Here is a 12,642-nt window from a genome sequence, read left to right on the forward strand (position 1 = left end):
TCGACTCTTCCTCGCTTGACTCCTCTCTTTCTCTCTCTGTTTCTCGCTCGACTCGCTCTCTCCTTGTGTTACGAAGTGCGCTTTGCAAAGGTATGAAATACTCAAAGCCTTCTCTCTCTCTCTCTCTCTCTTTTTATTTTTTTTCTTTCATGTTAATGTTAATGTCTCTACAAAGGGCCTTCTCTCTCTCTTTTATTTGCTTGTTGTCTCTCTGTTCCTCGCTCGACTCGCTATCTCTGAAATTAAATTTTTTTTGAAGTATTTACATTGTACTCTGAACCAAGTTGCTCTGTGGTTTTGAATGCTAAAATATTAGGTTTTCTGTTCAATAAAATTTCAATTTCAATATTTTTATTTGCTTGTTGTCTCTCTTTCTCTGTTCCTCACTCTACTCGCTATCTCTAAAATTGAAATTTTTTTAAAGTATTTACATTGTACTCTTAACCAAGTTGCTCTGTGGTTTTGAATGCTGAAATATTAGGGGAAAGGGTTGTTCTTAGCCACTTATCAGTGACATATGACTAAAGATGGGAATGCAGATTTAGGGTTATTTTCCTTTGCTGATTTGAAAATCAAAATTTTTATTTGCTCGTTGTCTCTGTCAAAACCTAAGATATTTGCTGTCTCCGTCCTTGTATTTATATTTTGTTGTTGTTGTCTCTGTCCTAGTATTTATATTGTGACCGATCCCATTAAGTTGGAATAAGGTTTTGGTTGTTGTTGTTTTTTTGTTGTTGTCCTTGTATTTATATTTGTAAGATTAGAGTTTCTTTTTAATAAAATTTCAATTTCATATTTGTATTTGCTTGCACTCTTGCTCATAATATTTTAATTTTTTTTTTAATTCCACTCTTGCTCTTGCTTTGTCAAATTCTGTTGAATACCTTATTGTTTTTAATTTGTTTTGTCTAGTATGGAGAATGTTTGCATGAATGATGTGAGTGAACCTGGGTTTGGGATGTTATTCAATTCAGAACAGGATGCATACGATTATTACAACAGTTATGGACGGGCAATGGGTTTAGTGTTAGGAGACACTTTGTGAATAAGAGCAAGAAAGACAACACGACTATAACATCTAGGGGATTTGTCTGTTCAACAGCTAGTTGTCGGTTGAGTGACAAGCGAGACATCAATATTGTTAACCCCCGAGCTGAGACAAGAACAAATTGCCAGGCACGAATGAACATATATTTGGTTGATGAGGGAAAATACAAGTGCCGTGACTTTGTGAGAGAACATAATCATGAGCTTCATACTACATCAACAATTCATATGATGCGTTCACAGAGGTATATGTTAGATATACATAGGTATGAAATTGATTTGGCAGATGACTTGAGAATCAGGCCTAGATCCACAGTTGAGTTGATGGGTAGGCCTGCTGATGGGATTGAAAGCTTGAGCTGTATGACTCAAGATGTCAGGAACTATCTCCGCACTAAAAGACAGCGTGCCTTAACATATAGTGAAGCAGGTAGTTTGATGAAGTACTTTGTTACCCAAACTACGAACAACCCATCTTTCACATACTCATTTCAGTTGGATAGTGAAAAAAAAAAAATAACTAACATATTTTGGGCTGATCCAAAGATGATCATTGACTACACACAATTTGGAGATGTAGTCAGCGTTGACACTATATTTCGCACCAACATAGAGTGTAGGCCGTTTGGGTTGTTTACTGGATTCAATCATCATAGAGGGTGCACCGTATTCGGGGCTGCACTTTTTTATGATGAGATAGTAGAATCTTTCAAATGGTTATTTGAGATATTTGCTTAAGCACATGGTGGAAAGAAGCCTCTAACTATCTTCACGGACCAATACAAAGCTATATATGGCTAGAGCATAAAAAGAAATGTGGCCTCAGACATGGCAAGGATTGTGTACTTGGCACTTAATGCAGAATGACATTACGCATTTGGGTCATATGATGAAAGATTGCTCTCATTTTCTTAAAAATTTAAAGAAATGCATATACGAATACGATGTGGAAGATGAATTCGAGACAGCATGGTATAATTTGTTGAACGAGTATGATGTTAAGGATAATGAATGGTTGCAGTGCATATAAGGGCTTAAAAGTCAATGAGCAAAGTGCTATATGAAAAACACACTCACAATAGGCATTTGAATTACACAGCTCAGTGAGAGTCTCAACAGTGACTTGAATGGCTATTTGAAGTCAACTTTTTTTAAACACTTTGAGAGAGTTCTTAACCAGAAGCCTGGTAATGGATTAAAAGCTGAATTTGATGCACGAAACAAGATGTCATGACTTATAAATTCAATGTCTATTGTACAGAAACAAGTTTGGGAACTCTACACTCCTGTTATTTTTCAGTTATTTCAAGAGGAATACAATTGGATGACTATTTGCACCATTATAAGTTGGACTGATGGAATTCACTACATTTATTTTTGGGTTGGGATTTATGAAGCTAACTGTGAGTATAAAGTATGTTGTAACCCACTTCAAGGAATTGTAGCATGCTCTTGCATGAAATTCGAGACTGATGGTATTCTGTATTGCCATTGTTTGAAAGTTTTGGATGTGTTAGACATAAAGCATATTCCTGAATACTATATATTGAAGAGATGGACACGGGGAGCAACAAATATGGTGGTCAATGACAGTAGGGGGAAAGAAGTTGAACAAGATGTCAACTTGGACTGTACGCAACGATATAAACATATTTGCCATGAACTTATTCAAATAGCATCAGAAGCTTCAAATACAGTTGAGGGATACGAGTTGGTGAAAGATACTACGAATGAATTAAGGTTGAAGCTTGATAATATTAGAAACTCAGTTGATCTCCCTGATATGCCAATATTACCTGATTTCTCAGATGATGTATACGATGGAGTACGTTTGAAGCATAAAGAAAAAAGTAAAAGAGGTGGTAGATGGTTAAAGCGTTGGTTTGAAAAACAAGAAAAAAAAGTGGGGGACCAAGTAACAGTCAACGATTACAAGAACAACAACCAACTCCTACACCAACTATTGCACGAACTCATACACAACTGATGGATAACACATATCCCAGTTACATGTCACTTATGGTGAGTAGGTTTAGTTTGTTATGTTGTTTGCTGCATTTTTTATTTTTCTTATTCAATATGGATTACCCTCATATTCAATGTCACTTGCAGGATTCTATTTCCCATATATCATCTCAAGCATCTACAGCTCATCAATCACTGGATAAAGATTATATTTAGGTTCAGCTAATGAGGACTTATTTTTTTACTATTAAGTTCAGTTAATGTGATGGCTTATGTTTTGTGCTATTAAAACACACAGTTTCATTGGATCTTTATTTTTGTGCTTACGTGGCTGTAGTCCAGGATTCTAAGTATTTTTATTGATTTTTAGCCTCTAATGTACTAACAATCTTTTTTCGTAGGTAAGGAGTCTTTAGCTCAAAATGATAGAGCATTTGGGCTAGTGCCCATGTTATGGTGGTTCGAATCCACCAAGACTTTGAAAAGTGAATGAATGTGTTTTACGTTGACTATTACTGTTGTCATGTGCTTGTACTAGTTTTTCCAATTGCTAGACTTTGTTTTTTTTTTTTTTTTTTTTCTGGTAATGCATTGGTTGTCTTACATTATGATTTGTTAACTTGCAGGTTTTATTGGCTGATTAGTTGATTGATTAGATTTGGTTTTGCTTTCTTCGTTGACTTACATGTTTTATGATTTGTTAACTTGCAGCTTGGTTTGTTGTGTCTCTGCTACTACTCATTCTTTGAGTCTTAGCTGTTTGGGCATGGTTCTTGAATGGTTTTGTTTTCATTTTGGGATTAGTACCTAGTGCTGGAATTTAGTATCTTGAAATTGACAAGTTGATCTCAAAAAGACGAAGTTGTTGATGTCTTATTGTTTGGTGTTCCTTTTCTTTCTGCCAGTTTCAGATGTGCATAACCCCAATTTGGGAACTTAATGGTGCATATTGCATTTTGGTTTTCCATAGTATTTCCCTTAGTATAATGTGATGGTTGGGTTCATACTTTAGAGGGGAGTTATGGGAGAAAGAAAAAAAATCTGCTCCGAATTCCTCCTCCTCAGGCTATCACAGGGTTTTCTTGAGTCACAGACCAACAGCAACAATTTTGGTTGATATCTCCCTGATCTTTCCTTCCATTACAGACCAAAAGATGGTTTTGTTTTTGCCTTCTTTGGTAGAGAGAAGGTATTAAATGAATCAAGTAAAACAACCTCTAGATGTACTGCTTCCATTCTATAGGCTGCTAAACTGACTGCATTTGTAGTGAAAAGTTGTCTCAGTTCCATTGTATTTCAAGTGATGCAGAAATAATTTGGTTGAAGCTGCTTACAAGGAGAGAGGGGTAGATACAGCTTTTGGATAAACTTATGCATAAGGGTTCGTAGTTTGCCTGAGGTTAGCACTGGAAATGAATGCGATGCAAAAGCATTGATTGTGGCAGAAGGTAAGAAGTGTGTGGGTGCTCGAAGTTGATGTAATGCTTTTAAGAGTCCTAAACAGGAAGCAGGTATGTTTCGTAGTTTTGCAACTTATTTGGATTGAATTTTGGTCTAATCACAGGTGATGGGAAGCTAATGACTTGAGGAATAGGATTTAGATCGCCAAATAATTTTTGGAGCTACAAGAAAGCAGGCACCAAATTTGAGAGATTTCTATTATTTGAACATCAAATTGTCAGATCTGGCCAGTATACTGGTCGAAGGGTCTATCTAATGGGTGTGAACAACATATTAAAATCTGAGAAGAATTCTAGGGTCACATTTTGAGTTATGAAAAAATCATAATGAGTGTAGGACACTCAAGAATGGAACCCCTTAATTAGGAATTGATCTCAGAAGCAGCCAACCAGAAAAGATGTTTCAAAGCAGTCAATATGCTGTAATATCAGTAATAGAAGCATAAACAAGTAACTAAAATGAAAAATCTACCAAGTATGCTAGAACTAGGATACCTCTGAATTCGATAGAGCAGTAAGAATCTGAAACCAGAAATTAAATTAGAACTCAGCAGTGGCAGCAGAACTAGAATCTAAAGATAAAGCTCAAAACCAGAACCAGAATTTGAATTTTAGAAGAGTTTGATCTCAGGTAGTATTCCTGAAATTGAACCAGAAAACATAATTGTATTGGAAATGAAGCACAAAGATTATTGCTCTGGACTGATCAAGGACTGGGACAGAGAGCTTCAGAAGCACTTAATTACCGACAACATTCGGGTATAGGCATTGCAATCGAAAATCAAAAAAACACTTTGTAGCAAGATTGAAGACCTATCACAGGGTCCCAAATTCCTTTGACTTCAAGCATAAGAGTTCAGACACTTTAACTACACTGTTAAAGTCGAATTGGGAGGTAGGAATATGATTGTGATAGTGGACACAGGAAGTGATCTAACATGGATCCAGTGTGAGCCTTGTTATTCATGTTACGACCAACAAGATCCACTCTTCAAGCCAATGGCCTCCCCATCATACCAACCAATTCTCTGCAACTCTTCCACTTGCCAGTCCTCACAATTTGCCACTGGAAATTCAGGAACATATGGGACTAGCCAACCAACCTGCAACTACTTTGTGAGCTATGGAGATGGATCGTACACTCGTGGTGAATTAGGTTGTGAACAGCTTAATCTTGGTACCACCACCATTCCAAAATTTCTCTTTGGTATACTCGTGGTGAATTAGGTGAGGATTCTTCTATTTACAAGAATTCCACTCCCATCTCTTACACTAAAATGGTTCCAAATCCACAGCTTTCAACCTTCTATCCACTCTACCATACTGATATTAGCATTGGTGGGGTAGCTTTACAAGCTTCAGGGTAGACATAAATCTGGAATTCTTATAGACTATGGAACTGTAATCACTAGACTTCCTCCATCAGTTTATAGGGCTCTGAAGTCTGAGTTCCTAAAACAGTTCTCTAGATTCCTTTCGGCTCCTGGGTTTTCCATTCTGGATACATGCTTTAACCTCACTGGGTACCAAGAAGTGAACATTCCCATAGTGAAGATGCATTATGATGGTTTTGTTTTTGCCTTCTTTGGTAGATAGAAGGCATTAAATAAATCGAGTAAAACAACCTCTAGCTTCTATCGATCTCTGGTTCATTCATTTCTTGAAATAAGTGATTGATACAGAGACCAAAGAAGGCACAAAACAATGTAGATTGGAGGCTTGAAGGCTGGTTGTCTTCCAAACTACAAACCAGAAACGACTCCAAAGCCTCAAAACTGCATTACTGCTAAGCCTGCTGCCACCATTGGCACAAAAATTATAGACCCAGTATCTATTTTTCAAACCCATGACTGAATTTCTGCTTCTTCTGGTCCATCCATTGGTTGATTTTTATTTCTTTTCTTTTCTTTTTTAATAAAAGGTCCGATCCCCTTCTCCTCTTTTTAGAGAGAGAGAGAGAGAGAGAGTACCTTTCTCTCATCCAACCTTCCAAAGTTTCAACTTAGGGGAAGTATCTTGTGAGGATGGTTGCATCTCAAGCAATTCACTAGGAAAGGGACCCAATATCCAATTTTTTTAATCTTTTACTGAAAGATTCTTCACTAAAGACTGAAAAACCTTGAAAATGCAGATGATGATCAAGAAAGGGGGCATGCCTAATGAGAAAACTTATACTATCCTAGTGGAAGGGATTGGCCATGAAGAAGAAATGAAGTTGGCAGCAGTGTTTTTAAGGGAGTTGTATAATAGACATGTTCTGAGTCTAAATACTGTGGAAAGGCTTGTGATGCAATATGATCTGGAATTGTCAACTTTTTAACTCAGATCTGGTGTTACAAAGAGAAAAGCTCTTCCTTTAGCTCAGATAGCCGCAAAACATAACTTAAAATAAATTTCATTCATCCTACTGTTAGTGTTATAACAGGTCCACAAGATGCACTAGCTGATTCTTGCTCTTTCTGTCTCTCAAAGCATCTGGTATCTTAAATTTAAGCCCTGAGAACTAAGAGCATATTTATTAGACTCAGATTCTGATTCAGATCTAATATCTGATTCACAGTCTAGTAACTCCTGATTGGTTTCATTTGTATTTGGATTCTGACTGAATTTTTGGAGAAGATCCTTGAATTCATCCTTATGAATGCAGTCTAGTACATTACAAGCATAAAACAAATAGGTACAGAAGAAAGGTACAAACAAAATAAGCTTCAAAGTGCTAAAAAAAAAGTTGTCCAACTCTACTAGATGCAAATCTAGCATAAAGTCATATAACATAGGATAAAACAAGATATAATCTTTGAGGGTAGACCATGAGGGCATGACAGCAGTAAGGTAGACCACTTAAAAAAAAAAAAACACAACTCTTGGAAAACCAGCAGAAGGACATGACAGTAGTACGGTAGAACATATTCGTTCACTTTCAAAGTCTTGGTGGATTCGAACCACCATAACCTAGGCATTAACCCAGATGCTCTACCATTTCTAGCTAAAGACTTCTTACCTACAAAAAAGATTGTTAGTACATTATAGTAACAAGGAAATAATCATAATAATAACCCCACATATGGTTGGCAATGACGGAACCAACTTCATTAATGAAATAGTAGTTCTATTTACAAAGATGTTATATAGAAGACATAACACGAAAGAATTAACACCCAAATAAATAGGAAGATGGTTAAACCATAATAATGGTTGAGCAATAACTAATCCACTATTACTTGGTTCCGCACATTTGGACTATAGGGTGGTTGACGAATAGCCGAGATGACCCGTGTGTTCCTATTAACACTTTCATTTGAATGACTTGCTCCTGTGTCTATAGTGCTTGTGTAGTCCCTCAACGTTGGGTCCAACCAAATGAAAGAGCCTGGATGTTTTTCACATAACGGACATCTGTAAAATCATCGTCCAGAATTCTTCAATGTTCGAAAAGTCCGGATGACCATCACCCCTTCACCACAGCTATACATCCGCTGTTATGCCTCCATTTCTCTGTAAAATGTAATACCCCTAAGAGAAGCTTACATAAAAAAAGGGCTTCAACAGTGACAAAAAAAATATAATTGATATGGATATTTGATGGACAATATACTCTACAGAGTATGTAATGCTTAAATTAACATGATATAAGAGAAGATGTCAAAAAGAAACTATTAAAAAAAAAATCAAGGCAAAAAGCAAACATCAATGTATGGTTTATAGAATATCCTTTATATGTCATATGTCACTGATAAGTGGCTAAGAACAACCATTTCCCCTAATATTTTAGCATTCAAAACCACATAGCAACTTGGTGCAGAGTATAATGTAAATACTTCAAAAAAATTTCAATTTCAGAGATAGCGAGTCGAGCGAGGAACAGAGACAGAGAGACAACAAGCAAATAAAAATATTGAAATTGAAATTTTATTGAATAGAAAACCTAATATTTCAGCATTCAAAACCACAGAGCAACTTGGTTCATAGTACAATGTAAATACTTCAAAAAAAAAATTCAATTTCAGAGATAGCAAGTCAAGCGAGGAACAGAGAGACAACAAGCAAATAAAAATTATGAAATTGAAATTTTATTGAACAGAACTGTACTCAAATCAGCCAAGGAAAATAACCCTAAATCTGCATTCCCATCTTCACACATTCATGGTTTTCTTACCGTCACATTTTGCTAACCGTAATGTGACTGTAAGAAAATAACCAGAGAAGAGAGTTTTACCTTCGTGCATAGAGAATGAAAAATAAAATTTTTCCTTGGGAAAGTAGTGAGGATTCTGCAAAGGAAAAAAAAAAAGGGTAAGTTGCAAAGAAAAAAATAAAGAGAGAGAGAGAGAGAAGGCTTTATAGAGACATTAACATTAACAAAAAAGAGAGGGTTGTTCATTCTTCGTTGAGTATTTCATACCTTTGCAAAGAGCACTTCGTAACACAAGGAGAGATCGAGTCGAGCGAGCGAGAGAGAGAGAGAGAGAGAGAGGAGTCAAGCAATGAAAAGTCGATAGAGAGGAAGAATCGATAGAGGGAGAGAGTTGAGAGCGAGAGGGAGGGAGAGTCGACAGAGATGGTTAGGGCAGAACCATATCGTAACAAGAGAGGGAGAGGGGTTGAAATCGTCTGCAATTCCGATCTCGTACAATTCCGTGCAATACCACCTTCAGGCGGTGACACGTGTATTGATACCAATACAATGGCCCAGATCTGGTACAACTAATAAAACATTAAATCAGTGAAAATGCATTTAAATAAAAGAGAGGGTTGCAAAGAAAAAAATAAAAAGAGAGAGAGAAGGCTTTACAGAGACATTAACATAAAAGAGAGGGTTGTTCATTCTTTGTTGAGTATTTCATACCTTTGCAAAGAGCGCTTCGTAACACAAGGAGAGATCGAGTCGAGCGAGAAAGAGAGAGAGAGAGAGAGAGAGAGAGAGAGAGAGAGAGAGAGAGGAGTCAAGCAATGAAAAGTCGATAGAGAGGAAGAATCGACAGAGGGAGAGAGTTGAGAGCGAGAGGGAGGGAGAGTCGACAGAGATGGTTAGGGCAGAACCATATCGTAACAAGAGAGGGAGAGTCGTGAGAGAGAAAGAGAGAGACTCGTAAGAGGAGAGAGAGGGAAAAACTTTTACCTTTTATTTCAAATCGTATGAACCATACCGGTTTGCTCTGATACGATTTGGTTCAAATTGGTTCTTCACTGATTTAAGGTTTTATCAATGGCAAAAAATCTGGAGCGTTCATTTGGTATTTGACACGTATCACTCTCTGAAAGGGGGTATTTCACAGAATTGTACCAGATTAGAATTGCAGACGAATTTTATCCGTGAAATTTGTGTAACACTAAATATGAATCGTGTACTGGAACTATATATGTGAATGGGATCTGTGTTAAGCATTATTTCAAATCTGGTGCGCTGTTACTTGGTAAAGTTGCGTATCGTGATATGGTACGTTTGGGTGTTAATAACTGGTTCTACTAGTTTGACAATAAACCAATTCATGGTATGGATCTGTTAAATCCCCTATGTTCTAAGCTGATTGCATTATGCAAACCTTTTTCGAAGTTCCAAAGATATAGATTTATGTTGATTAAAGTTCTACTTGAGGAGCTATAGATGTTCATCTAGTGCCTTACGATTTTGAATTGAACGATCGACCGTCAAACACATCTTCTTCTTAGAGTTTTAGCCAGAAAAAAAAAAGTTCATTAAATCAAGAGAGGGTGGGAGAGAGAGCATATACCAACACGCCACATGTGGTACCACCCACATTCGGTTCAAGACGTGTGCACTGCACTTATACAAACGTGGTGTGGATTGTGGAATTCAACGCGCAAACAAAACTTTTTTGGGGCAAAAAGAACGCGCCTCCACGGATCCACTTACTCCAAAGATGATAATGGAAGATACATAGAAAAGTATCTCTCTCTCTCTCTCTCTCTCTCTCTGAAATTGTATATGAATATGGAAAACAGCTGATCTCCATTGTGTTTGTGTTATTATCAAACACTACCCACTCCCATTTGACTTGCATCGTCCATATAAATCAACTTTACTTTGTAAACATTACTACCCCCACTTCTTTGTCTCACTATATATAGATCCTAATAAGATTTGTACGTTTATCAACATTCTATTGTTGTTACCAGTACTACTGTTTCAACCAATAATTATAAATGGGCTTTGCTTTCATGCTGTATGACATTAGTCAACACAATGCCATCAATGTTGCCTCCTTTACCGGCCCCCTTTGACTAAAATTAAGCATTTCATGCATAGACCTTAATTTATTACAGCCTGGATTAATTCCTCATCACTAGTCTATTCACACATGATCCAACCTACGTGCTATTATATCATCAGCTACCTACAATTCTTAATTAATTAATACGCTACTGCGCTAAGTGCACTGAGCTCATCACAATGGCTAGGTGCCTCTAATGACCCTTCCTTTCTCTTCTTTCTTCTCTTATCACTTATTTTCATAATAAATTTCTCTAAGTAACATTTTCCCCTTTTTCAGCATACAAATGAGTATCAAGTTTCTCCACACCCATAGTGAAGATATTTATTAACCTTTTGGAATTAGTATGAGCAAGTATATTTTCAACTCCATACATATGATAAGGCGTAGTAGTAGTAAAATGATGATGCATGTGGGAATCCGGCCAATCACTTGGTCACATCACCACCAATGGAGAACATATTTCTCTAATTGAAGGAAAACTTAATAAGTCCTATAACCTAAGTTGCAATTGATAAATCTATGTCCAAAAGATAGCTGATGAACCACTTGTGAATATTCAACGATATCATATACTCCATATATATATATATATATATATCCACAGCATTCGAAGTGGATAGGACCATTCTCTTACTTGAATTGCTTAATTTATACTTTAGATCCATCAACTCTAATTAATGCAGTTGTACTTACTCAACCCTGTTTAACTAGTAACTCAAATCAGTTCCAAATTTGTTGCAAGAGTACTCTGCGCCAACTGATTGAATCTTCTAGTATTAATTAATATTGGAAAATGATGAGAGCATATATAGTTTTGACATTAATTGTGATTATTACACACTACAATATGTAGAGACCTTTTAACAATCATATAATTATGATTAAGATTCTGAAGATGCGCAATTCGATCTAAATGCAAACGCATTTGTTATATAATAGTGGCATGTGTCAGCCTAATCGTAAGGTAGAAAATGCACTTTAGCATGATTGATGAGACCATCGTTTAGGTGGAGTGAAATGGTGGACCACTATCCATATCCTTTTCATTTTTTTATATATTTTTTTAAGGGATCAACATGCATTGTTTCTCTGTAGTTATCTACAATTAACCTTTTTGAGTGAAATGAAATTTCTGGACACAATGCCTTTCTGCTGTATGCACTGATATAAATATATGTTGCCTCGACTCTTACTCTTCACTATGTGGTCTGTACATTCTTATATGGTACCTGGATCTCCCTTTATTTATTCTGTCTCTCTCATTTTCTGTTTAATCTTCACTTTTCATATATATAGCTAGGGAATAACCATTGTTGTACTACTCTTGATTTCAGTCTGAAACTTGGCAAAGATGATTCTTTCTCATATGCTTGCTGTGTTTATAGTGATTAATGCAATAGTACTAAGTGATCATAGATTTGGATTTGTTGATGGTATACAAATGGGTTACTATATAATGAGTTGCCCATTTGCCGAAACTATAGTGAGGAACACAGTGAACAGAGCTTTGCAATCAGATCCCACTCTGGCAGCAGGTCTTCTCCGAATGCATTTCCATGATTGCTGGATAGAGGTAGAATCAATGAGCTCATGCCCTTTACTATCTCTTTAATTCGATCAGCGAGAATAAGTGTATTAATTTTCTATGCTAAAGTTGGATTTTTTTTCTTCTTTGAATGTAGGGATGTGATGGGTCAATCCTAATCGACTCTACAAAGGATAACAAAGCAGAAAAGGATTCCCCTGCGAATTTAAGCTTGCGTGGCTATGAGATCATTGATGATGCGAAGAACCAGGTCGAGAATCAATGCCCTGGAGTTGTTTCATGTGCTGATATTCTTGCTATGGCTGCTAGGGATGCAGTGTTTTGGGTAAGATGTATATGATGAGTTATATATAAACAAACATGTTGTCTTTTTTTTTTTTTTTTTTTT

General features: G+C 36.5%; 1 protein-coding gene, 1 long non-coding RNA gene and 1 pseudogene across 2 annotated transcripts in view; 2 read left to right on the plus strand and 1 right to left on the minus strand.

Moving 5' to 3' along the window:
* Window positions 1-1,182: 1,182 nt before the first annotated feature.
* On the plus strand, window positions 1,183-6,425 carry LOC122074447 (annotated as a pseudogene).
* Window positions 6,426-7,571: 1,146 nt separating this feature from the next.
* On the minus strand, window positions 7,572-8,984 carry LOC122073503. The gene is made up of 3 exons (XR_006138814.1): window positions 8,875-8,984; window positions 8,689-8,743; window positions 7,572-7,967 (listed from the first exon to the last, which is right to left on the minus strand). It is a non-coding gene; the product is annotated as an uncharacterized LOC122073503 (long non-coding RNA).
* Window positions 8,985-11,889: 2,905 nt separating this feature from the next.
* Window positions 11,890-12,642, plus strand: part of LOC122073502 (peroxidase 47) — a 1,865-nt gene continuing 1,112 nt past the window's right edge. Inside the window, exons 1-2 of the mRNA XM_042638094.1 lie at window positions 11,890-12,281; window positions 12,391-12,579. Of these exons, the coding sequence (XP_042494028.1) occupies window positions 12,060-12,281; window positions 12,391-12,579 (411 nt within the window). The 5' untranslated portion in view covers window positions 11,890-12,059. The remainder of the gene's footprint in view (window positions 12,282-12,390; window positions 12,580-12,642) is intronic.

This window comes from Macadamia integrifolia, chromosome 3, assembly GCF_013358625.1.
Source record: "Macadamia integrifolia cultivar HAES 741 chromosome 3, SCU_Mint_v3, whole genome shotgun sequence".
Classification (NCBI taxonomy): Eukaryota; Viridiplantae; Streptophyta; class Magnoliopsida; order Proteales; family Proteaceae; genus Macadamia; species Macadamia integrifolia.